The 26,273-nt window shown below is 48.0% G+C and overlaps 1 protein-coding gene across 1 annotated transcript in view; it reads left to right on the forward strand.

Annotated features, from left to right (window-relative positions):
- The window catches only part of CTNNBL1 (catenin beta like 1), a 105,790-nt gene that overhangs the window by 29,814 nt on the left and 49,703 nt on the right, over positions 1-26,273 (forward strand). The window contains exons 5-10 of the mRNA XM_070744258.1: positions 3,987-4,084; positions 17,503-17,596; positions 18,543-18,634; positions 20,081-20,153; positions 21,269-21,327; positions 23,581-23,729. Coding sequence (XP_070600359.1) covers positions 3,987-4,084; positions 17,503-17,596; positions 18,543-18,634; positions 20,081-20,153; positions 21,269-21,327; positions 23,581-23,729 — 565 coding nt within the window. The remainder of the gene's footprint in view (positions 1-3,986; positions 4,085-17,502; positions 17,597-18,542; positions 18,635-20,080; positions 20,154-21,268; positions 21,328-23,580; positions 23,730-26,273) is intronic.

Here is a 26,273-nt window from a genome sequence, read left to right on the forward strand (position 1 = left end):
CCTGGGATAAACATAGATCCACCCTAAGATAAAATAGTATAAGGGCAGACTAGATGAACCAGGAGGTCTTTTTCTGCCGTCAGTCTTCTATGTTTCTATAATATAGGATAAAGCCTTGGTAAGGCCATACTTGGAATACTGCATTCAGTAAAAAGATGTTGAGACTCTAGAAAGAGTGCAGAGAAGAGCCACAAAGAGGACTAGGGGCCTGGAGGCTAAAACATATGAAGAACGGTTGCAAGAACTGACTTTCAAGAGGAGATTGGACGTCTATTTGTCCGAAATAGTGTAGGGTCTCCTGCTTGGGAAGGGGGTTGGACTAGACCTATAAGGTCCCTTCCAACTCTAATAAATAAGTAAATAAAATACCACCAGTTCTGTCCCCCTCATCCATGAGAAGTCTGGGAGGAAAATGACCGTTGGCTATAATACCACTTTATAAGGCCTTGGTAAGGCCAGACGTGGAATACTGCATCTACTTTTGGTAGCCACAGTGCAAAAAAGACTTTGAGACTCTAGAAAGAGTGTAGAGCAGTGTTTCCCAGCCTTGGCCACTTGAAGATACTGTATCTGGACTTCAACTCCCAGAATTCCCCAGCCAGCATTCGCTGGGTGGTGAATTCTGGGAGTTGAAGTCCAAATATCTTCAAGTGGCCAAGGTTGGGAAACACTGGTGTAGAGAACAGCAACCAAGGTGTTGATGAGGGGGCTGGAGATTAAAACATGAAGAACGTTTGCTGGAGTTGAATATGTCTTCTTTAATGACAAGGAGGACTAAGGGTGGTATGTGAACAGTATTCCAATATTAGAGGGGCTGTAGCAATAGCATTTAGATTTTATATACTGCTTTGCAGTACTTTACAGCCCTCTCTAAGCGGTTTACAGAATCAGCCTCTTGCCCCCAACAGTCTGGGTCCTCATTTGACCCACCTCAAAAGGAAGGAAGGCTGAGTCAACCTTGAGTCAACCGGTGGTGAGATTTGAACTGCTTAACTACAAGTAGCAGTTATCTGAAGCATCTTGCGGTGCTGTACTCTAACCACTGCGCCATCCCGGCTACAAAGAAGAGGGAGTCAACCTATTCTCCAAAGCACTTGAGGGTAGAAGAAGAAGTGATGGATGGAAACTAATCAAGGGGAGAAGCAACTTAGAACTAAGAACATTCTTGCTTCCAGAAGTTGTGGTTGCTACATCACTGGATAAAGTTTTTAAGAAGAGTCTGGACAGCTACTTATCTGAAATAATGTAGGATAATGCCTTGGTAAGGCCATACTTGGAATAGTGCATTCAGTTTTGATCACCACAATATAAAAAGAAGATGTTGAAACTTGGGAAAGAGTGCAGAGAAGAGCCACAAAGAGGACTCGGGGGATGGATGCTACAACATACGAAGAAAGGAACTGGGCCTGGCTAGTTGAATAAAAAGAAGGACCAGGGGAGACATGAGAGAAGCATTCCAGTATCTCAGGGGTTGCCACAAAGAAGATGGAGTCAACCTATTCTCCAAAGCACCTGAGGATAGAACAAGAAGCAATGGGAGGAAACTAAATAAGGAGAGAAGCAACTTAGAACTAAGGAGAAAATTCCTGACAGTTAGAACAATTGATCAATGGAACAGCTTGCCTCCAGAAGTTGTGAATGCTCCGACACTGGAAATTTTTAGAAGATATTGGGATATCTGTCTGAAGTAGTGTAAGGTTTCCTGCCTAAACAGGGGGTTGGACTAGAAGACCTTCAAGGTCCCTTCCAACTCTGTTGTTGTTATTATTATTAAGAAGTTGAATATGTCTAGTTTAGAATGTCTAGAAGGACCAGGGGAGACATGAGAGCAGCCTTCCAATATCTCAGGGGTTGCCCCAAAGAAGAGGGAGTCAACATATTCTCCAAAACACCTGAGAGTAAAACAAGAAGCAATGGGTGGAAACTAAACAAGGAGAGAAGCAACTTAGAACTAAGGAGAAATTTCCTGACAGTTAAAACAATTCATTAGTGGAACAGAAGTTGCCTCCAGAAGTTGGGAATGCTCCAGCACTGGAACCTTTTAAGAAGATGTTGGAGAACCATCTGTCTGAAGTAGTGTAGGGTTTCCTGCCTAAGCAGGGGGTTGGACTAGAAGACCTCCAAGGTCCCTTCCAACTTTGTTGTTATTATTACGCCCCTCTCTGAATTCCCGGAGAGAAATCCAATAAATAAATAAGTAAATAAATAAGGACGAGAAAGAAAAGAGAGAGAAAGAAAGAAAGGGAAAAAAGAAAGGAAAGAAAGAAAGGAAGGAGGGAGAGAGGGAGGAAGAGTGGGTAGATGGAAGGAAGGAAGGATGCCTTCCCCTCCCTCCCTCCCCCTGCCTGTCCAAGCCTCTTCCTGGTGTTTGATCGATGGGCTGGAAGGCCCCCTCCAAAGTCTTCCTAGGGAAAAGAGATGGGTCAGTCTAGTTTAATGAAAAGAAGGACCAGGGGAGACATGATAGCACTCTTGGGTCTAGGGTCTCCTCTTTGAGCAGGGGGGTGGACTAGAAGACCTCCCAAGGCCCCTTTCGGCTCCGTTCCTCTGCATTCTCCCTGTGCCTGGATGTTGATTGATTAGCCAAGGCTCCAGAAGCCCATGAATAGCCGAGCCCGGGAAGCGGTGTGAACCCTCCCTTCCCTTCTCCTGGTTTCCTTTCCCCAGCTGAGGGGGGAGCAGGGTCTTCTGCTTGATCTCAAAGCTGCCAAGACCCCTCTTCCCTCCCCTCCTCCCCCAGGGCTGCCGTTTGAAACGCCAAGGATAAATGGGGAGCGGACGATCCGCTATTCTCCCCATTGGCACATCAATTTAGAGGACATGCTTCAGAGTTTTGACGTATCGCATCCCGCTCCCCCGAGGACGTTGCTCTCCCCGGAGCCTTGAACCCTCCGTTTCTAATCTTTAAATCACTCTCCCATCGCTTCCTCTTTGTTGCTCAAATTCCCTTCTGTCGCTGCTGCCTGCAACAGGCGAGGAAGGGCATCAAACCAGGAGGAAGCGAATTCAGCCCATCAGCAGCCGGTTCGCACAAGCCCATCGCTTGACACCTCTCGGAGATCAAAGCTTGTCAAGACAGGCACTCAACAATTCTTCTGAACCAAACACAGGGAAGAACAAATGGGTTTGTTGATGTCCCCCGAACGAAGGAAAAGAGGGGGCTGACGTAGCTTAAGGCATCTCCCCTTTTTTTATTTGCCACCAATTTATTCATTTTCCTCCTTGGGCAGCTATTTGGAGGCAGATAATCTGAATTTATTAGAATAGAATAGTGAATAGAATAGAATAGAGAGTAGAATAGAAATAACAGAATAGAATTTAGAGTAGAGTAGAATAGAATAGTGAATAGAAAAGGAATGAGAAGAGAAAGTAGAATAGAATAGAATTTAGAATAGAATCCTTTCTTGGCCAAGTGTGAGTGGACACACAAGGAATTTGTCTTTGTTGCAGATGCTCTCAGCGTCTATAAAAGAAAAGAGACATTGGTCCAGAATCATGTGGTCCAACACTTCATGATTGTCATAGGGGTCAAATAAGCAATGAATCAATATTAATAAAAATAAGGATACAAGCAATAAGTTACAGTCATAAGTGGGAGGAGATGGATGATAGGAATGATGAGAAAAAAACTAGTAGTACAGACTTAGTAAATAGTTTGACCGTGTTGAGGGAATTATTTATTTAGCAGAGTGATGGCATTCTAGAAAAAACCTGTCCTTGTGTCTAGTTGTCTTGGTGTGCAGGGCTCTGTAGCGACGTTTTGAGGGTGGGAGTTGAAACAGTTTGTGTCCAGGATGTGACGGGTCAGTCAATATTTTCACCGCCCTCTTTTTGACCCGTGCAGTCTACAGGTCCTCAAGGGAAGACAGGTGGGCAGCCATTGTTTTGTTCTGCCGTTCTGGTTCTCCTCTGAAGTCTGTGTGGGTCTTGTTGGGTTGCAGCACCAAACCAGGCAGTGATAGTTTGCCTTAACTCTGAACCCCCACATGTCGCCATCGCGGTGGTGGATCTTCTGCAGGAGCTCACAGACATCGACACCCTGCATGAAAGCGAGGAAGGGGCCGGGGTCCTCATAGACGCCTTGGTAAGTAGCACCTGGTGGCACCTCAGGCTGGAAGCCAAGCATATCTTTGGTGAGGGTCCCTAGTTCAGTGTTTCCCAACCTTGGCAACTTGAAGATATCTGGACTTCAACTCCCAGAATTCCCCAGCCAGCACTTGCTGGCTGGGGAATTTTGGGAGTTGAAGTCCAAATATATTCAAGTTGCCAAGTTTGGGGAACGCTGCCCTAGTTGGTTAATCAAACATCTGCAAGAAACAAACTAGCTCAGAGGGCACCAGGGTCCCTCTAGCCACCCTGAGTCCCATTGAGATTGGGCAGCAAAGAAGTCAAGTCAAATAAATAAACAAATGCCCCCTCCCCTCCTAACTGCAACCCCCTCTCCTAGCAATACTGAAGAGCCAGGGTGCCACAGTGGTTAGAGTGTAGCTCCTTCAGCTGACTGTTAGCTGTAGTTCAGCAGTTCAAATCTCACCACCGTCTCAAGGTTGACTCAGCCTCCCATCCTTCTCAGGTGGGTCAAATGAGGACCCAGATTGTTGGGGGCAAGAGGCTGGTTCTGTAAAGTCCTTAGGGCTGTAAAAGCACTAGGAAGCGGGATATAAGTCTAAATGCTATTGCTATTCCTTCTTTCCTTCCTTGGTGGGTCAAATGAGGACCCAGATTGTTGGGGGCAAGAGGTTGAGTCTGTAAACTTCTTTGGGAGGGATGTCAAGATGGCCTTGAGCCCCTCCAAAGGTTGCTTTCTGGCTGCCTCTGTTCCCTTCTGGAAATCCCCCTCCCAAGTTCCCATCAACATCAGGCCTTTTATAGATAGTGTGGCAAGCCATTGATTCATCACCAACTTCTGCACGGCTTGACAGGTGGGCATAGGATGGCCTTGAACCCCTTGAAAGGATGCTTTGTGGATGCATCTGTTTTCTCCTGAAAATCACCCAAGTTCCCATCAACATCTGGGCCTTCTAGAGATAGTGTGGCCACCCGTTGGTTGATCACCAATTCTGCACTGGCTTGACAGGTGGTTGGTGTTATGAAGTGGCAGGGTTGGGGAAAAATACATTGGACACCTGGGAGCACTTCATTGAGCATGAAAGGCCAGGCCTCAGAAAGTGCAAACGGTTGGCATAAGAACCTAAGAAGAACCCTGCAGAATCAGGCCAAAGCCCATGGAGTCCAGCATTCTGTGTCCCACAGTGGCCCGCCAATTGTCCATGGGAATCTTGAGCAGAAAGAGAAGGCAAGACCCTCCCTTTCCCTGGACCTCCAACAAATGGGACCCAAGGGAATCCTACCTGCCTCAACCAACATAGAGGCGGCACATGGACATCTGTTTCAATAACCTTCTATAATACGCTTGGCATCCATGAATCTGTCCAATCCTGCCTTGAAGCTCTCCAGGCTGACAGCTGTCATGACCTCTTCTGGAAGGGAATTCCATCAACCAACCACCCTCTGGGTGAAGAAATATCTCCCTTGATTTGTCCTACCGTGTTTCCCGGATAGTAAGACCCCCCCGATTGTAAGACATATGGGGGTTTTCAGGGGGGGTCGGCTAATATAAGCCATACCCCGAAAGTAAGACATATGTCTTACTTTCGGGGAAACACGGGAGTATTGCGGGGGGGGGGAGCCCGATGACGTCGGGAAGAACAATCCAGGCTCGCCAACCCGGAAATGCGGGGTCACTCGGAAAAACGGAAGTTCTACAACTTCGGACCAGCGCCGTCCTTCGCCTCGCATTTCCGGATTGGCGAGCCTGGATTGTTTTTCCTGCGAGTGAGAATTCTCCATCTTCCGCTGAAGGGGTTGTGGCGTTTCGGACCAGCGCCGTCCTTCGCTTTGCCAAGCCGGGGAAGAGGCGGTGGCGGCGAGGCGAAGGACGGCGCTCCCCTCCGCTCGGCTCGCTTCGGACCAGCGCCGTCCTTCGCCTCGCCGCCACCGCCTCTTCCCCGGCTTGGCAAAGCGAAGGACGGCGCTGGTCCCCGCTAAGCCTTCTGCGCCTGACTCGGCGAGGCAAGAGGGAAGAAGGAGAAGCGCAAGTGGATGCGGAGCGCCCGGGAGGCATTTATCCATCCTTCGCTTTGACGGCGCTGGTCCGCCCGCTCGGCTCGCTTCGGACCAGCGCCGTCAAAGCGAAGGACGGATAAATGCCTCCCGGGCGGATAAATGCCTCCCGGGCGCTCCGCATCCACTTGCGCTTCTCCTTCCCTCTCGCCTCGCCGAGTCAGGTGCAGTAGGCTTAGCGGGGCTTCCCGGGCAAAGGCCGGGGCGCGGCGGCGGGCAAGGCACGTAAGAAAACCACGCGCAAGAAGAGCCCTCCGGGAACGGCTACCTTCACCCTGTCAATTTGGTGAGTGGAGGCGGGAAACGGCGGGGGGGGGTCTGAAAGGACACGCGTGCTGCGACGCTCGCACCTGGCTCCGCGCCTTCCCGGCTCCCGTAGTTCCCTTCACTTCCTTTGCCTCGCGCCCCCCCGCCCCCCCAATCGTCCGGCCCGTAAAGCTTCCCCCGCGTGCTCCGTCGACTCGGCCGCTTGGGTTTGTCCCGAGCGGGTGACGAAACCTTCCCTGGGTCTTCCCCGCCGCCCACGCAAAGAGGAAACCCCAATCTTTGCCTCCTGCAGCCGCTGAAAGGACCCTTTCATTTTTTTTCCCAATGTAAAACATACCCCGAAAGTAAGACATAGTGGGGCTTTTGTGGATAAAAAAAAAGTAAGACACTGCCTTACTGTCGGGGAAACACGGTATTACTATTCCTTCCTTCCTTCCTTCCTTCCTTCCTTCCTTCCTTCCTTCCTTCCTTCCTTCCTTCCTTCCTTCCTTCCTTCCTTCCTTCCTTCCTTCCTTCTGAGGTGGGTCAAATGAGGACCCAGGTTGTTGGGGGCAAATATGCTGATTCTGTCGGGCTGGAAAAGCACAGTGAAGCGGTATATAAGTCTGAATGCTCTGGCTATTGATCTTAACTAGTTGGGTTGTGAAACATCTCAAGACAACAACCAAACCCAACACCAAAGACTCTACTTTCCTCCTCCTCCTCCTTATCCTCCTTCCTTGTTCTCCTCCTGTTCCTCCTCCTCTTCTTCTTATGCCTCCTCCTCCTCCTCTCCACAAAGCCCAGTAGCCCCCCAGCACTGTTGATAGTTGGGTGATGAAACACCTGCAGAGAAACCACAAAGTTCAGAGAGGACCAAGGACCCCAAAGTCCTCCTCCTGCCTTCTAGCCGCGATGATTGTTGGGTGAGGAGAGGAAGCCGCGAGGTTCCGACAGTGGCCCTGACTGAGCCCAGCTCGGAGCTGCAAAGATTCTCGTGGTGGCTCCCATGTGACCGGCCGTCAAGGCTTGGTGCTCCCGGTTGTGTTACCTTCCAGAGGTTAATGGCGGTCGCCCTGAAGGCTGCTCTGGCGCTTGGCCACAGAATAGAAGCGCAGGAGGTGAAGCCTCCCGAATCTCCCTCGCACAGGGAAGGCCATCAACCCTTTTGTCTCCGCTCTTTTCTTCTCCCGCTTATTGACAGTCGCGGGGCCTTCTGAGCGCGTCCCATTGTTCGCTTTTGAGCGAGTGGCCGCTTTCCCTCCCTTTCTTTTCTTCCGTGGAAATAATGACTCTCCACCGGAGCCCAGGTTGCCAGGATAATTCAGGGCTCACCGAGGGCCCCCGCCTGCCAAAGGGCTCAGATGGGGGGGGGGACACGATTAAAACATTTAAATATGGGTTTAAAGGGTTAAATAAGGTCCAGGAGGGAAGTGTTTTTCATAGGAAAGTGAACCCAAGAACAAGGGGACACAATCTGAGGTCAGTTGGTGGAAAGATCAGAAAGCAACATGAGAAAATATGATTTGACCAAAAGAGGAGTAGATCCTTGGAACAAATGTCCAGCAGACGTGGTTGGTCAATCCATAATTTGAAACTGAATTTAAACACACCTGGGATAAACATAGATCCACCCTAAGATAAAATACAGGAAATAGTATAAGGGCAGACTAGATGGACCATGAGGTCTTTTTCTGCTGTGTCTTCTATGTTTCTATGGGGGGAAGGTGCCCAGTCTGAGGGGCTGAATAGCCTTGCTGAAGGGACTGGCAATTTCCTCTTTTGCAATGCGGAAAGCTTGGCCGGCCTAATTGTTCTTCCCTTGTGCTTGTGCCTTAAGGGCTGCCCAGCTGCTTTAAGGGACAGAGGCTCAGCCTGGATGCCACAAAGGAAGATGAGAATCCTGGCTGGGGAATTCTGGGAGTTGAAGTCCAGATATCTCCAAGTGGCCAAGGTTGGGAAACACTGCCCTAGAGGACAGGCTCAAAATACAGAAAGACCTAGATAGATTAACGCTGTGGGGGCGCAAACTAACAAAATGATGTTCAATGTCGAGAAGAGTAAAGTCCTCCACCTAGGTAAAAAACCCTAGACACACATACAGTCTGGGAGGAACCCTACATAGCAGTAGTGACTGGGAAAGAGATCTCAGAGTCTTGGTGGATAATCAACTAAACATGAGCCAGCAATGTGCAGCAGCGGCTAAAAAGGCCAACACAACCCTAAGCTGCATCAACAGGGGGATACACTCCAAGACCAGAGAGGTATTAATACCACTCTATAATGCCCTGGTCAGACCACATCTGGAGTACTGCATTCAGTTCTGGTCACCCCACTTCAAAAGAGACATAAAAATTCTGGAGAAGGTGCAGAAAAGAGCAACCAAAATGATTAGGGGACTTGAAACTAAGACTTACGAAGAGAGACTGCGGGAACTGGGCATGGACAGCCTAGAGAAAAGGAGGGGCAGAGCAGACATAATAGCAATCTACAGGTACTTGAGGGGTTGCCACAGAGCGGAGGGGGTCACACTATCTTCCAGGACACCAGAGGGCCAGACGAGGAACAATAGTTGGAAGGTGACCAAGGAGAGATTCAACCTAGAAATAAGGAAGAACTTCCTGACGGTCATAGCGATCAACCAATGGAATGGCCTGCCAGCGGAGGTTGGGAACTCCCCAACTTTGGACACTTTCAAGAGGAGATCGGACTGTCATTAGGCTGGGGAGGTGTAGAGTTTCCTGCCTAGGCAGAGGGTTGGACTAGATGACCTGCAAGGTATGGCAGGGGCCACAGAGTTAGCCGTTCCAGGGGAACGAGGGACCGTTGATTAATAACGGTCCCTTGTTCTGGCTCTGTGAGCTCAACCTTGGACACTGGTGATGAGTGTAACTCTGGCCCTGGGCTCAGGTTGCTGCTGCTTAATGCCAGGTCGGTGGTAAATAAAGCTCTCCTCATCCGGGATCTGATCCTGGATGAGGAGGCCGACCTGGCATGTATTACTGAAACCTGGCTGGGCCCAGAGGGAGGTGTTCCTCTCTCTGAAATTTGCCCAGCCGGGTTTCAGATATGGCATCAGCCTCGACCCCAGGGAAGGGGGGGAGGAGTGGCTATTGTAGCCAGGGAGAGCCTTTGCCTACATAGACTCATTGCTCCGGAAATTGCGGGTTGCGAGTCTCTCTTGATGAAGTTGGACTTAGGGGTTCAGGTGGGCTTATTTCTCACGTACCTGCCTCCCAGCTGCGTGTCAAAAGCCCTGCCTGTGCTACTCGAGGAGGTAGCCGGGTTGGCGGTGGAGTTCCCCAGACTTATTGTCCTGGGGGACTTCAATCTGCCGTCACTCGGCGAAACCTCTGGGTTGGCACAGGAGTTCATGGCCACCATGACAGCCATGGACCTGACTCAAGTAGTTCAGGGTCCGACTCACGAGGGAGGGCACGCACCTGACATGGTATTCCTTTCCGAGCAATTGAGTAATGGTCTGAGACTAAGGGGCTTAGAAGCAGTGCCTTTGTCATGGTCAGACCATTTCCTACTACGGCTTGACTTCCTGGCTCCAATCCTTCCCCGCAGGGAGGCGGAACCAATGAAGATGTTCCGCCCCAGACGCCTGATGGACCCAGAGGGCTTTCAGACGGCGCTTGGGGTTATTCCAGATGCACTCGTCCACAGTTCGGCGTAGTCTCTTACAGAGGCCTGGAACAGGGCTGCGGCGGAAGCTCTTGACCGGATTGCGCCTTTGCGACCTCTCCGTGGCGCTAGACCCCGTAGAGCCCCATGGTTCAATGAGGAGCTCCGGGAGTTGAAACACCAGAAGAGACGTCTAGAGAAGCGATGGAGGAAGAGTAGGTCTGAATCTGATCGAACACTTGTAAGAGCTTTTATTAAGACTTACAAAGTGACGCTCAATACGGCAAGATGCGCGTACCATGCCGCCTTGATTGCATCAGCGGAATCCCGCCCGGCCGCTCTGTTTAGGGTGACCCGCTCCCTTCTTAACCAGGGGGGAGTTGGGGAGCCCTTGCAGAGTAGTGCCGAGGATTTTAACACATTTTTCGCTGATAAAGTCTCTCAGATCCGGGCCGACCTCGACTCCAATTGTAAGACAGAGTCGACTGACAACGAGTCAGTCGAGGTGACTGGGGCACGTACTTGTCCACCTGTCTGGGAAGAGTTTGATCTGGTGACACCTGATGAAGTGGACAAGGCCATTGGAGCTGTAAGTTCCGCCACCTGTTTACTGGATCCGTGTCCCTCCTGGATGGTTTCGGCCAGCAGGGAGGTGACACAGAGCTGGGCCCAGGAGATTACCAACGCTTCCTTGGGGAGGGGAGTCTTTCCATCACTGTATAAAGAAGCGCTTGTGCGCCCCCTCCTCAAGAAGCCTTCCCTGGACCCAGCCGTACTTAATAACTATCATCCAGTCTCCAACCTTCCCTTTATGGGGAAGGTTGTTGAGAAGGTGGTGGCACTCCGGCTCCAACGGTCCTTGGAAGAAGCAGATTATCTAGGTCCCCGGCAGTCTGGTTTTAGGCCCAGTTACAGCAAGGAAACTGCTTTGGTCGCGTTGATGGATGATCTCTGGCAGGCCCGGGACAGGGGTCTATCCTCTGTCCTGGTGCTCCTTGACCTCTCAGCGGCTTTCGATACCATCGACCATGGTATCCTTCTGCGCCGGCTGGAGGGGTTGGGGGTGGGAGGCACTGTTCTCCAGTGGTTCTCCTCCTACCTCTCCGGTCGGTCGCAGTCGGTGTTAGTGGGGGGTCAGAGGTCGGCTCCGAGGTCTCTCCCTTGTGGGGTGCCTCAGCGGTCGGTCCTCTCCCCCCTGCTATTTAATATCTACATGAAACCGCTGGGTGAGATCATCCAAGGGCATGCGGTGAGGTATCATCAATATGCTGATGATACCCAGCTTTACATCTCCACCCCATGTCCAGTCAACGAAGCGGTGGAAGTGATGTGCCGGTGCCTGGAGGCTGTTGGGGCCTGGATGGGTGTCAACAGACTCAAACTCAACCCGGATAAGACGGAGTGGCTGTGGGTTTTGCCTCCCAAGGACAATCCCATCTGTCCGTCCATTACCCTAGGGGGGAGGAATTATTGACCCCCTCATAGAGAGTCCGCAACTTGGGCGTCCTCCTCGATCCACAGCTCACATTAGAGAACCATCTTTCAGCTGTGGCGAGGGCGGCGTTTGCGCAGGTTCGCCTGGTGCACCAGTTGCGGCCCTATTTGGACCGGGAGTCACTGCTCACAGTCACTCATGCCCTCATCACCTCGAGGCTCGACTACTGTAATGCTCTCTACATGGGGCTACCTTTGAAAAGTGTTCGGAAACTTCAGATCATGCAGAATGCAGCTGCGAGAGCAGTCATGGGCCTACCTAGGTATGCCCATGTTTCACCATCACTCCGCAGTCTGCATTGGCTGCCGATCAATTTCCGGTCACAATTCAAAGTGTTGGTTATGACCTTTAAAGCCCTTCATGGCACTGGGCCAGAATATCTCCGAGACCGCCTACTGCCGCACGAATCCCAGCGACCGATTAGGTCCCACAGAGTGGACCTTCTCCGGGTCCCGTCAACTAAACAATGTCGGTTGGCGGGCCCCAGGGGAAGAGCCTTCTCTGTGGCGGCACCGGCCCTCTGGAACCAACTCCCCCCAGAGATTAGAACTGCCCCTACTCTTCCTGCCTTCCGTAAACTCCTTAAAACCCACCTTTGCCGTCAGGCATTGGGGAACTGAAACATCTCCCCCTGGGCATGTTTAATTTATACATGGTATGCTTGTGTGTATGTCTGTTAGTATATGGGGTTTTTTAAATCTTTAAACATTTTAAAGCTATCTGAATTATTTATGATTTGTCATATCTTGTTGTGAGCCGCCCCGAGTCTTCGGAGAGGGGCGGCATACAAATCTAAATAATAAATAAATAAATAAATAAATAAATAAACTGTAATTAATAAATAAACAAAAAAAAGCGCATTCCCAACAGGTCATTTTCCCCTTCGGCTCTGACTCCTTCTCCATTTCCAGAGCTCCCTTTCCAGTCAATTTCCAATTATCTCAGGGACCGCCTTCTGCTGCACGAATCCCAGTGACCAGTTAGGTCCCACAGAGTGGGTCTTCTTCGGGTCCCGTCAACTAAACAATGTCGCTTGGTGGGGCCCAGGGGAAGAGCCTTCTCTGTGGTGGCCCCGGCTCTCTGGAACCAACTCCCACCAGAGATTAGAATTTCCCCCACCCTCCTTGCCTTTCGTAAGCTGCTTAAAACCCACCTCTGCCACCAGGCGTGGGGGAACTGAGATACCCTTTCCCCCTAGGCCTTTACAATTTTATGCATGGTATGTCTGTATGTATGTTTGGTTTTTATATAAATGGGTTTTTAATTATTTTTAGTATTGGATTATTATTATATGCTGCTTTATTATTGCTGTTAGCCGCCCCGAGTCTCCGGAGAGGGGCGGCATACAAATCCAATAAATCAATAAATAAAACTAAATAAATAAATAAATAAAAGGGATGTTGTAGATAAAACATCTGATTGTTTCGTCCACCTGTTCCTCCTTCCACCTTTCTGCAGGGCCGTTCTCAGCCCCCGCGTGGTGGCATTTCTGCTGGGGCACCAAAGCCCATGGGGCTCGTCCCATCAGCAGATGCCGCGCACTCAAAGTGCTTCCTTCTCCGTGGTTGCTGTGTGCAGCCAGCAGCTGACCTTTCCTCGGTGGTCAATCAATTGCTGGCAACAAAGAGCTGCTTCCCCTCCGTGCTTTGCAGATCAGATTCCGTCCGGTTCCTGAAGAGAAGGGGAGGCTTTCCCGACATCAAGTTCATTTGCTCTTCTGCCTGATTTGGCTCCCTTGCAATCTCCCCTCCCCGCTTGTTTATTCATGGGTTAATTGGGCAGAGCTGCCCTTCTCTTACCCATGGTTTTGTGCGGCAAACAGTCACGGTTGCTTTTATGCCTCTATTCCGGTTTTTAATTTTTATTTTTTTTGTAAGCTGCCCCGAGTCACACAGAGTGAATGGACAATCATATGAATTTTCTAAACAAATAAATATTTTTTTAAAAAAGGAGAGCTGTAAGAAACGTATAGGGCCTAGACCTAGAAACATAGAAGTCTGACAACAGAAAAAGACCCCATGGTCCATCTAGTCTGCCCTTATCCTATTTCCTGTATTTTATCTTAGGATGGATCTATGTTTATCCCAGGCATGTTTAAATTCAGTTACTGTGGATTTACCAACCACGTCTGCTGGAAGTTTGTTCCAAGCATCTACTACTCTTTCAGTAAAATAATATTTTCTCATGATGCTTTTGATCTTTCCCCCAACTAACTTCAGATTGTGCCCCCTTGTCCTTGTGTTCACTTTCCTATTTAAAACACTGCCCTCCTGAACCTTATTTAACCCTTTAACATATTTAAATGTTTCGATCATGTCCCCCCTTTTCCTTCTGTCCTCCAGACTATACAGATTGAGTTCATTGAGTCTTTCCTGATACGTTTTATGCTTAAGACCTTCCACCATTCTTGTAGCCCGTCTTTGGACCCCTTCAATTTTGTCAACATCTTTTTGTAGGTGAGGTCTCCAGAACTGGACACAGTATTATTCCAAACGTGGTCTCACCAGCACTCTATATAGTGGGATCACAATCTCCCTCTTCCTACTTGTTCTACCTCTAGCTATGCAGCCAAGCATCCTACTTGCTTTTCTTACCACTCAACCTCACTGTTCACCCATTTTGAGACTGTCAGAAATCAGTACCCCCAAATCCTTCTCTTCTGAAGTTTTTGCTAACACAGAACTGCCCATAAAATCACTCTTCTAACGTACTGAACTTCCAAACCTGGGTTTGAGGAATAGCAGGTCTTTCCAGGAAGGGATTGCAGAGCAGGAGGGAAACATGTCTATGTTTGGATATGAAATTCATAGGAACGATGTCCACGATGCATTAAGGACGAGGTGACCCCATACTCCAAGCCAAGCAACATGATAACGTGAGTTAGTCAGTTCCTAAGAACTATAAAGAAATATGGTGGAATAACAGAAAAACAATTCCAAATATGGACAGACTATGGACAAAAGGAAGGGGTATAGACAAGGCGTTAAGAAACCTATATAAGATGATTCATGGCACCGGACCAGAATATCTCCGGGACCGCCTTCTGCTGCACGAATCCCAGCGACCAGTTAGGTCCCACAGAGTGGGTCTTCTCCGGGTCCCATCAACTAAGCAATGTCGCCTGGTGGGACCCAGGGGAAGAGCCTTCTCTGTGGCGGCCCCGGCCCTCTGGAACCAACTCCCCCCAGAGATTAGAATTGCCCCCACTCTCCTTGCCTTTCGTAAGCTACTTAAAACCCACCTCTGCCGCGAGGCATGGGGGAATAGAGATCCTCTTTCCCCCTAGGCCTGTACAATTCTATGCATGGTATGTATGTTTGGTTTTTATATTAATGGATTTTTAATCATTTCTAATACCAAATTACTATTGTACACTGCTTTATTGTCGCAGTTAGCTGCCCCGAGTCTCCGGAGAGGGCGGCATACAAATCCAATAAATAAGTAAATAAATAAATCCTTGTAGTTGAGTAATTTACCTTCAGAGGCAGACGGGTACCCTTCCTGTGACCTCTCCAGGTCCCCGTGCGATCATGCCGGTCAAATGTGTTTTATGTTTTCTATATCTTTCTACATTTTCTATATTATGTAGTTAATAAAGACTTTTGCTTTTATTCTCTTGGTCTGGGGAATTTCTCTAACAAGAGCCTGAAAACCCACCGCTGACAGCTGGGCTGGAGTCCTGATAAGGTTGCATTGTATTCTGGGAGGGGGGTGAAGGGGTTTAAAAAAAGGGTCCCTACCCCCATGTCGCCTGCCCTCTGGGCTTTTAGTCCTTATTCAACATTTCTTAGTTTTAACTATTGTGGTTTTTGTGATATTGTGCTTATTGTGGGGTACTTTTTTAATTTCCCCCCAAAAATTTTATTGACATGTAAAACAACAATACAATTCAGAAAACATTTTAAAAAAGCAATACAAACATACAAGTAAAAAAGGAAAGAAGGGGAAGGAAAGAAAGAGAAAAGAGAAAGAAAGAAGAGAAAGGAAAGAGACAGAAAGAGAAAAGGAAGGAAAGAGAGCACACCGTTATTTCCTTTGTTTACATTTCTGATAGTTGGAAAAGCAGACTGCACATACCGGTACATCATGATACAGGAATGATTGACGTACAGTTTTATACATACAGTTCCTGCAACTGTTCTTTGTATGTTTGAGCCTCCAGTCCCCTAATCCTCTTTGTGGCTCTTCTCTGCACTCTTTCTAGGGCAGTGCTTCTCAACCTTGGCCGTTTGAAGATGTGCGGACTTCAGCTCCCAGAATTGAAGTCCACACATCTTCAAACGGCCAAGGTTGAGAAACACTGCCCTAGAGTCTCAACATCCTTTTCGCATCGTGGCGACCAAAACTGAAGGCAGGATTCCACGTTTGGCCTTACCAAGGGTTCATAAAGTAATATTAATACCACAAGATTTATATTTATAAATCTTAAAGTGGCAGTGACTCTGCTGACTCATCCTCATAGAATCATAGAAACATAGAAGATTGAGGGCAGAAAAAGACCTCCTGGTCCATCTAGTCTGCCCTTCTACTATTTCCTGTATTTTATCTTAGGATGGATCTATATTTATCCCAGGCAGGTTTACATTCAGTTCCTGTGGATTCTTCCTTCCTTCCTTCCTTCCTTCCTTCCTTCCTTCCTTCCTTCCTTTCTTCTTTTCTTCTTCTCTTCCTTCCTTCCTTCTCTTTCTTTCCTTCCTTCCTTCCTCATTCATAGAAACATAGAAGATTGAGGGCAGAAAAAGACCTCCTGGTCCATCTGCCCTTCTACTATTTCCTGTATTTTATCTTAGGATGGATCTATGTTTATCCCAGGCAGGTTTAAATTCAGTTCTTGTGGATTCTTCCTTCCTTCCTTCCTTCCTTCCTTCCTTCCTTCCTTCCTTCCCTCCCTCCCTCCTTCCTTCCTTCCTTCCTTCTTTTCTTCTTCTCTTCCTTCCTTCCTTCTCTTTCTTTCCTTCCTTCCTTCCTCATTCATAGAAACATAGAAGATTGAGGGCAGAAAAAGACCCCATGCTCCATCTAGTCTGCCCTTCTACTATTTCCTGTATTTTATCTTAGGATGGATCTATGTTTATCCCAGGCAGGTTTCCATTCAGTTCCTCTAGATTGACCCATCACGTCTGCTGGACGTTTGTTCCAAGCATTGGAACATTGCTTCATTTCAGTTTAACTACTACTACTACTACTACTACTACTACTACTACTACTACTACTACTACTATTATTATTATTATTATTATTATTATTATTATTATTATTATTATTTATTAGATTTGTATGCCGCCCCTCTCTGCAGACTTGGTTTAAAGCCTTACATCAGCTGGTCAAATTTAAATCATTACTCTGACACAATATTCCAAGTGTGGCCTTACCAACTACAGAGTAGTACTAATTTCTCTTTATTTTTAGGTTTGTTTATTTATTTATTTATTGGACTTAATATGCATTGTTTCTCTTTAGTCATCGTCCAGCCGTTCCTTCTCGTTCTGCCCTCAGATGCTTTATTTATTTATTTGTTTTTATTTATTTATTTATTTATTATTTATTTATTTATTTATTTATTCAATTTTTATGCCGCCCTTCTCCTTACATTCAGGGGGGCTTACAACATGTTAGCAATAGCACTTTTTTAACAGAGCCAGCCTATTGCCCCCACAATCTGGGTCCTCATTTTACCCACCTCGGAAGGATGGAAGGCTGAGTCAACCTTGAGCCGGTGATGGGATTTGAACCGTTGACCTTCAGATCTACAGTCAGCTTCAGTGGCCTGCAGTACAGCACTCTACCTGTTGCGCCACCCTGGCTTTGGGGAACAGCCACCCAACGGGGGTTGAAGAAATCAAAGCTTTGACCCAAAGACCCTTGTACTAAATCAAAGCATCCCTCAGTGTCGCCCTGTTTGTTTCTCCTGCGTTTGGGTTTCTTGCCCGTCTGCCACTGTCTGGGCCTTAGATTGACCGGCCTTTGTTCATCCTGCTTGCCCTGACTCTTCCTCCTTCTTCACCCAGGTGGACGGGCAAGTGGTAGCATTGTTGGTGCAGAATCTGGAGCGCCTGGATGAAAGCGTGAAGGAAGAGGCGGACGGTGTTCATAATACTCTGGGTAAGTTGGGAACCCGTTGGTGGCGCAGTGGCTAGATAGTAGTTGGCAGATCAAATCTCAGTTGACGCAGCCTTCCATCCTTCCCAGGTGGGTCAAATGAGGACCCAGATTGTTGGGGGAAAGAAACTGATTCTGTAAGCTGCTTAGAGAGGGCTGGAAAAGCACTGGGAAGTGGTATATAAATCTAAATACTATTGCTATTGCTATGGATGGAAGGGAGGAAAGGAAGGAAGGAAGAAAAGAAGGAAAGAAGGAGGGAGGGAAGGAAGGAAGGAATAGCAATAGCATTTAGCCTTCCATCCTTCCAAGGTGGATCAAATGAGGACCCAGATTGTTGGGGGAAAGAGGCTGACTCTCTGTAAACTGCGTAGAGAGGGCTGTAAAGCACTGGGAAGTGGTATATATGTCTAAATACTATTACTATTGCTATTGTTATGGATGGGAGGGAGGGAGGGAGGGAGGAGCCTCGGTGGTGCAGTGGTTAGAGTACAGTACTGCGAGTTACTTCTGCTGCCAACAGTTTGGCAGATCGAATCTCAGTAGTCTCAAGTTTGATTCAGCCTCCCTTCCTTCCTTGGTGGGTCAAATGAGGACCCAGATTGTTGGGGGAAAGAGGCTGGTTTTGTAAACCGCTTAGAGAGGGCTGGTAAGACACTGTGAAGCGGGATATAAGTCTGAATGCTATGGCTATTTCCAGCCTGGGCCTTTCAAGGCCTGACTTGGCCCTGCGTTAGGCTGGTGTTTCTCAACCTGGGCTGCCTGGGGGATTCTGGGAGTTGAAGTCCAGGCTCTTGAAAGGGGCCACAGTTGAGAAATATTGTCTTGGACAAAGGGGAACCCTGCTGGGTTGGGAAGCCTGCTGAGAGAAACACTTGTGGCTGTGAAACCACTGGAAACTGAGGACTGACCAGTGTCTTCTGTGTCCCCCTCCTCATCCTCCTCAAAGCCATCATTGAGAACATGGCGGAGTTTCGGCCGGAGGTGTGTGCGGATGCTGTCCAGCAGGGCCTCATGCAGTGGCTTCTCAAGAGGCTGAAGGTGAGTGTTGGCCTCCTGTTCTCTGACGGTTCCTCTGCTGCTGTGGCAGCTCTTGCCTCACAATCAGGAGGTTGGGAGTTCAAGCCTAGGTAGAGGCGGGTGTAGAGTCTCCTGCTTGGGCAGGGGGGTTAGACTAGGTGACCTGCAAGGGCCCCTCTGTTTATCTGTTGGTGGGCACCTATGGTGGCTTTAAGACCTGTGGACTTCAACGGCCCAAATTGCCCAGGTAGTGTCCAATTGTAGGAGTTGAAGTCCAGAAGTCTTAAAGTTCCTAAGGCTGGACATCCCTTCATGCTATTCTGGACAACTGACTGTCCAGTCGGTCCAGTGTCAAAGGGCGACCTCAAGGTTCCGGGTAGCATCCAAACTAAATCAGAGTCCGAGTCAAACCCTCCTGAAGGGTCCAGTTTATTGCTGGAGAAATCCTGGGAAACCTGGATCTGAGTTTCCCACCCAGTTGAAAGTCCACCCCCCTTGTTCCCCTCCACTCACAAACCTGTCACGTTGCCCATTCAGATTGTGCCAGCGTGGCCAGTCCTCCTTCCGCTTCCGCCCAGGTGGGTGGGCCTGGGATGGCCTTGAACTCCTTGAAAGGAGGCTTTGTGGCTGCCTCTGTTCCCTCCTGAAAATCCCCCTCCCAAGTTCCCATCAACACCAGGGCCTTCTACAGATAGTGTGGCCACCCGTTGGTTGATCACCAACTTCTGCACCGCTTGACAGGCGGTTGGTGTTATGAAGTGGCAGGTTGGGGAAAAATACACTGGACACCTGGGAGCACTTCATTGAGCATGAAAGGCCAGGCCTGAAAATGTGAAAACGGTTGGCATAAGAACATAAGAACCTAAGAAGAGCCCTGCTGAATGGGGCCAAAGCCCATCGAGTCCAGCATTCTGTGTCCCCCAGTGGCCCCCCAATTGTCCAGGGGGATCTTGAGCAGAACGAGAAGGCAAGACCCTCCTTTCCCTTGACCCCCAACAAATGGGACCCAAGGCAAAAGATAGAGAGAGACAGAGCGAAAGAAAGATATTGAGAGAGAGAGAGAGAGAATATGAGAGAGAGAGATGATAGACAAATAGAGTAGATAGAGAGGTAGAGATAGAGAGATAAGAACATAAGAACCTAAGAGGAGCCATGCGGAATCGGGCAAAGCCCATCGTGTCCAGCATTCTGTGTCCCACAGTGGCCCCCCAATTGTCCCTGGGGATCTTGAGCAGACAGGCCAGACCCTCCCTTTCCCTTGACCCCCAACAAATGGGACCCAAGGGAACCCTGCCTGCCTCAACCAACACAGAGACGGCACTTGGACATCCAAGGTGGGATGGGAGCATTGACTGGGCCCCCATCTCAAAGACCAACCAAGCCCCTCCAAGACCGGAGTTCCTTGGCCACAGGAAGGATGCGAAAGGCCTTTCTTGACCGGCTGCTGTGCTCTTCCCTTTCTTGCAGGCCAAGATGCCTTTTGATGCCAACAAACTCTACTGCAGTGAGGTTCTGGCCATCCTCCTCCAGAACACAGATGGTGAGTCCTGGACCTGCCTGCCCCTTCCCCAAAACCCCCTCCCATCTCTCTGACCAGCCCTATTGGTTTTAGGTGTTGCGATTGTCATTGGAGGTAGCTGATGTTTGTTTGTTTGTTTATTTATTTACTTACTTACTTATTACTTGAATTTCTAGGCCACCCGTCTCCAGGGGACTCATGTTAGTATTATGTACATAACAGGTTGGCAATATATAAACAAGCTAACAATGAATGCTTGTATGTATTGAAGCACTATGGCTTTAAGAGTTAGTGCTGGAGATGGCCACAAGAGGGAGCCAGAAGCGTGGTTCTCTGTTTATCTGCTCATTTTTGTGCTGATTCATTGTGACGGATGTAGTAAGAACTGTGTGTTCAATGATAGTTTATGTATTTATAAGCTGTACAAGTAAGGCTTGTAGCATTGTAGCATAGTATTGGGAGCTATTGATTGATTTATTGACAAGACTGTTTAACTTGACTGCGATATTTGATTAGATTAGATTAGATTTATTGGATTTATATGCCGTCCCTCTCCGCAGACTCGGGGCGGCTCAGAACAATAGCAAAAAAACAGTACATAGTGACAAATCCAATACCAACCAATCCAATTACAATTTTAAGTTAAGAAATTCATAAAACAATCCCAATATATATAAAAAAACAGGCACACAATCAATCAAACAGCAAAACAACATGGGCAAGGGGGAGATGTTTTAGTTCCCCCAGGCCTGACGGCAGAGGTGGGTCTTAAGGAGTTTACGAAAGGTAGGGAGGGTGGGGGCAATCCTAATCTCTGGGGGGAGCTGGTTCCAGAGGGTCGGGGCCCCCACAGAGAAGGCTCTTCCCCTGGGTCCCGCCAGACTACATTGTTTAGTCGACAGGATCTGGAGAAGGCCAACTCTCTGGGACCTTATCGGCCGCTGGGATTCGTGTGGCAGAAGGCGGTCCCGGAGGTATTCTGGTCCGATGCCATGAAGGGCTTTATAGGTCATAACCAACACTTTGAATTGTGACAAATACTATTTTATACACTTTAATGTATCTGCTTTGTATGACTGAACTATTACTCATAGCCTGTCAGATCTGACCTTTGCCCTCTCCCCTCTCTCCTGCAGACAACCGGGAGATGTTGGGGGAACTAGATGGGATTGACGTCCTGCTCCAGCAATTGTCGGTGAGTCATTTGCTGCCTCTGGCTTGGCCCGGGCGGTGGGGGAGAACCGGGGATGAGGGGCTAAGCTGAGGGGAGGGGGGACTGGAAGCAGGTTTTCGGGCCCCGGTGAGGAAAGTGGGGGGGCTGCAGCCCACCTGCTTTATGCAAGCCAGGAAGGATCCAGAAAGAGCATTTCCAGCTAGTGATTGACTTACCATTTCGTTTGAAGTTTGTTTATTTATAATTTATTATTTGGATTTATATGCTGCCCACTCTCGAAGGACTCTGGGCCGCTTACAACCAAATATATTATTATTATTATTATTATTATTATTATTATTATTATTATTATTATTATTTGTATGCCGCCCCTTTCCGCAGACTCGGGGCGGCTAACAACAATGATAAAAACAACATGTAACAATCCAATTTAATAAAACAACTAAAAATCCTTCTTTATAAAAACCAAACATACACACAAACATACCATGCATAACTTATAATGGCCTAGGGGAAGGAATATCTTAACTCCCCCATGCCTGGCGACAAAGGTGGGTGTTTTCAAAGGTCGCCCCATGTAGAGAGCGTTGCAGTAATCGAACCTCGAGGTGATGAGGGCATGAGTGACTGTGAGCAATGAGTCCCTGTCCAAATAGGGCCGCAACTGGTGCACCAGGCAAACCTGGGCAAACGCCCCCCTCGCCACAGCTGAAAGATGATGTTCCAATGTCAGCTGTGGATCGAGGAGGACGCCCAAGTTGCGGACCCTCTCTGAGGGGGTCAGTAGTTCCCCCACAAGGGTAATGGACGGACAGATGGAATTGTCCTTGGGAGGCAAGACCCACAGCCACTCCGTCTTGTCTGGGTTGAGTTTGAGTTTGTAATAAATACCCCTTAAATTTAAAATATAAGACCCCCTAAAAACAGTACCATATAAAACCCCTTAAAATCAGCACAGAGCAATTTAAAACCCACAATGATCGCTCGTCACAGCGAAAAACCAAACGTATCTTTCCTGGTTGAATCCAAATGGCTATTTGATCAACGACCCTGGGCTGCCAGGTGGACACATGGCCCGTTGGAGCTGAGCTAGGGCAACGGCTTGCGTGCCAGCTGCTATGGCTCCGTGTAACACTTGTGACATCCTGGCCATAGGTTCGCCATCACTGAAATAGTGTTTACTGTAGAAATATTTATTTAATTTGACTTCTATGCTGCCCAGTCCCAAAGGATTCAGAGCAGCTCACAACAATATAAAATTGCAATAACAATAAACAATAAAAAAGTCAAGACAAAAAAACAAGCAATTTTAAAAATCCTAATTAAAACTTTTTTTAAAAAGCAGTTCGACAACACACGCTAGTCATTCATACCAATCCATAGGCATGGACAAACTAGTAGTTGATTTAGTGGTTGAAATAGCACAGTCAAGTTAAACAGTCCAGTCATACACAATCAAATCAGTCAATAACTGTCAATACAATAAAAATATCTTTGGGACCACATCTGCTTCATGTATCCCAGCGGCCGGTTAGGTCCCACAGAGTCGGCCTTCTCCAGGTTCTGTCGGCCAGACAATCCCATCCGGCAGGGCCTAGGGGAAGAGCCTTCTCTGTGGCAGCCCCAGCCCTCTGGAAGGAACTCCCTCCGGAGATACGTACCGCCCCCCCTCCCTCCTGGTCTTTCATAAAGCTCTGAAGACCCCCCTGGGGGCTGTCAGTGATGAGATTGTCTCCAGCCAATACTATGCATGATTGAATTGGATGAATGTGTATGACCGTATATGAGTTTTTAAAATACTTTTTAGCAATTTGTATAATCTTTTTTATAGTAATTTAGATTTGTTTACATATTGTTACATTTATAATGTTATATGCCGTACTGAGTCGCCTTGAGAAGGGTGGCATAGAAATGAAAATGAATGAATGAGTGAATGAATGAATGAATGAATGAATGAATGAATGAATGAATGAATGAATGAATGAATAACGTTGCAAGCCTGTCTCTGGCTTACATATCAGACATACATTGCAGCTTACAAATCCATTAAACTGCCATCAAAATTATCACAGAGCTTACTACATTAGTCACAGTGAATCAGCAGAAGGAACAGAGAGCAGAGAGAGACAATCCTGCTTCCTGGCTCCCTCTTGTGGCCATTTGCAACACTACCTCTTAAAGTTATAGGACTTCAAACATTCCTTGTTTGCTTGTTTATATATTGCCAAGCCAACTGAGGCCTCTCTCTGCTGTGTCCCCCCTCTCTCGGGACAGGTCTTCAAGAGGCACAACCCAGGCCCCGCGGAGGAGCAGGAGATGATGGAGAACCTCTTTGACTCGCTCTGCTCTTCGCTGATGCTCAGCTCCAACCGGGAGCGCTTCTTGAAGGGCGAAGGGCTGCAGCTGATGAACCTCATGCTCAGGTGAGGAAGGTGGGGCGGGCGGCAGAGCCAGGCCACGGGGTAGAGGGGGGAGCTCTCCTTGCCCCAGTCGTGGGTAGAAACAAAGGTCCTGGAGCAGTGATGTCTGTGTGGGAGGCTCCATCAATTGAGGCTTCCAAGGAGAGGTTGGACAGCCAGCTGTCTGGGATGGTGGAGGGCCTCCTGCTTGAGGATGGGCTACAAGATCTCCCTCATCTTCATCCTCCTCCTCTTCCTCCCCCTCCTTTGTGAGAATAATTGAAGGAGTCTAGAAGAAGAATAAAAAGAAAAAAACCTTCATGGTAAGGAAACCAAAGGGACAGGACATAAAATATATCCATACCACTGAGCTCACTTTCAGGTACAAAATACGTTATATTTTTGTTAACTTTCCCAGTCCGTTCTTTGGACTTCCCCCTCATTACACAATTGCCCCTTTTACAACATCATTGATGAATTTCTACATCTGTTGGCTCTTTCTCCCATGGGTTTTTTTTTTTTTTGGTACTTTCCGTCAATGTCAGATAGTCAGTGTAATTATTCCCTTATTGTTTGTTTTATCAGGTCAACCTGTCCTCCTATTCTCCCTCTAACTCCCCCTCCCTCTCCATCTATCAGACTCCCTTCGGGTAAACATATCCTGTTTATTAAGGTTTATGAAGGTTAATTACAAATGCTATTGCTATTCCTTCCTTCCCTCCCTCCCTCCCTCCCTCCCTCCTTCTTTCCCTCCCTCCCTCCCTCCTTCCTTCCTTCCCTCCCTCCCTCCCTCCTTCCTTCCTTCCCTCCTACCTTCCTTTCCTCCCTCCTTCCATCCTTCCTTCCATCCTGAGATGGGTCAAATGAGGACCCAGATTGTTGGGGGCAAGAGGCTGATCCTGTCAACTGCTTAAGAGAGGGCTGTCAAAGCATGTGAAGCAGCAGATAAGTTTAAATGCCATTGCTATTGCTTTCCACAAAAGCCCCTTCCTTCTGGCACAGATGATGTTACCTAGTTTGGTAGGGAAACGTCTGCAAGGAAGCCAGCAAGGCTCACAGAGCGCCAAGGGCCCCTCAAGGTAGAATGGTGCCGGTTGTTGTGCAAAGGAGCTCCCTGCTGTGCTCACACCTTGGGGCTGGTGCTGAAAGGACAGCAACCTCGCATGGCCTCCTACATGTTGTGACTCTTGTGAAGGGGAGGTGGCAGGGAGTTCAGGGAGGGGGCCTTGGGGGCCTTTCGGGGCCTGGCTGAGGATTTCTGGCGGAACAGACGGAGCTGATGTTGGGGTCCACCAGAGCCCCCCCAGAACCAAGACCCAGCCTGCCTTGAAAGCCTCATTTTCCTTCCCCTGCACAGGGGAAAAACGTGGAGATGGAGGATACCCAGCTAATATCCCAGAGACAGGAGCAGTACTTCAAATATACATATATTAAGTGTGTAAATATTACACAGCTCAAAAAAATGAAGGGAACCCTCAAGGAACACCTCCTAGATCTGAATGAATGAAATATTCTCATTGAATACTTTGTTCTGTACAAAGTTGAATGTGCACAACAACCTGTTAAATTGATTGTCAATCAGTGTTGCTTCCTGAGTGGACAGTTTGATTCCACAGAAGTTGGATTGACTTGGAGTTATATTGCGTGGTTCAAGTGTTCCCTTTATTTTTTTTAGCATTATTCAAAAATTGTAGTCAGTAACAATTCTAGTGGTTCACAAATACAGCAACCCATATTCTCAATACACATACAATACAAACCTCAATCAATACATATACAGAGTCTACGGAGAGGGGCGGCATACAAATTTAATAAATAAATAAATAGACCAAGACTAGGACACATAGTTCTTACTACACACAGCAGTCCTTACAATGGAATAGTGATATAGACAAACCAGCATAGAATCAGAGAGATATCGAGGAGAGTCTTAAAAATCTATGTTTCAAGAGAGAGAGAGAGGCTGCTACTTCCTTTAACCATACATTGCTGGCGCAAAACCCAACTACACTGCTCAAAAATATAAAGGGAGCCCTCAAAGGACCCATTCTAGATCTGAATGAATGAAATATTCTCATTGAATACTTTGTTCTGAACAAAATTGGATGTGCACAACAGCAGGTGGAATTTATTGTATTTATTTATTGTTAGAGTTGAAAGGGACCATGAAGGCCATCAAGTTCAACCCCCTGCCCAGGCAGGAACCCTATAGTACACCAGTCAAGTGGCAGTTCAGTCTTGATTGTCAATCAGTGCTGCTTCCTAAGTGGACAGTTTGATTTCACAGAAGTTTGATTTACTTGAACCTAAGAAGAGCCGTGCTGAATCAGGCCAAAGGCCATGGAGTCCAGCATTCTGTGTCCCACAGTGGCCCACCAATTGTCCATGGGGATTTTGAGCAGAAGGAGAAGGCAAGACCCTCCCTTTCCCCTGACCCCCAACCAATGGGACCCAAGGGAACCCTGCCTGCCTCAACCAACATAGAGGCGGCACATGGACATCCATTTCAATAACCACCTATGATACATTTGGCATCCATGAATCTGTCTTGGAGTTACATTGCATTGT

Source organism: Erythrolamprus reginae, chromosome 3, assembly GCF_031021105.1.
Source record: "Erythrolamprus reginae isolate rEryReg1 chromosome 3, rEryReg1.hap1, whole genome shotgun sequence".
NCBI lineage: Eukaryota > Metazoa > Chordata > Lepidosauria > Squamata > Dipsadidae > Erythrolamprus > Erythrolamprus reginae.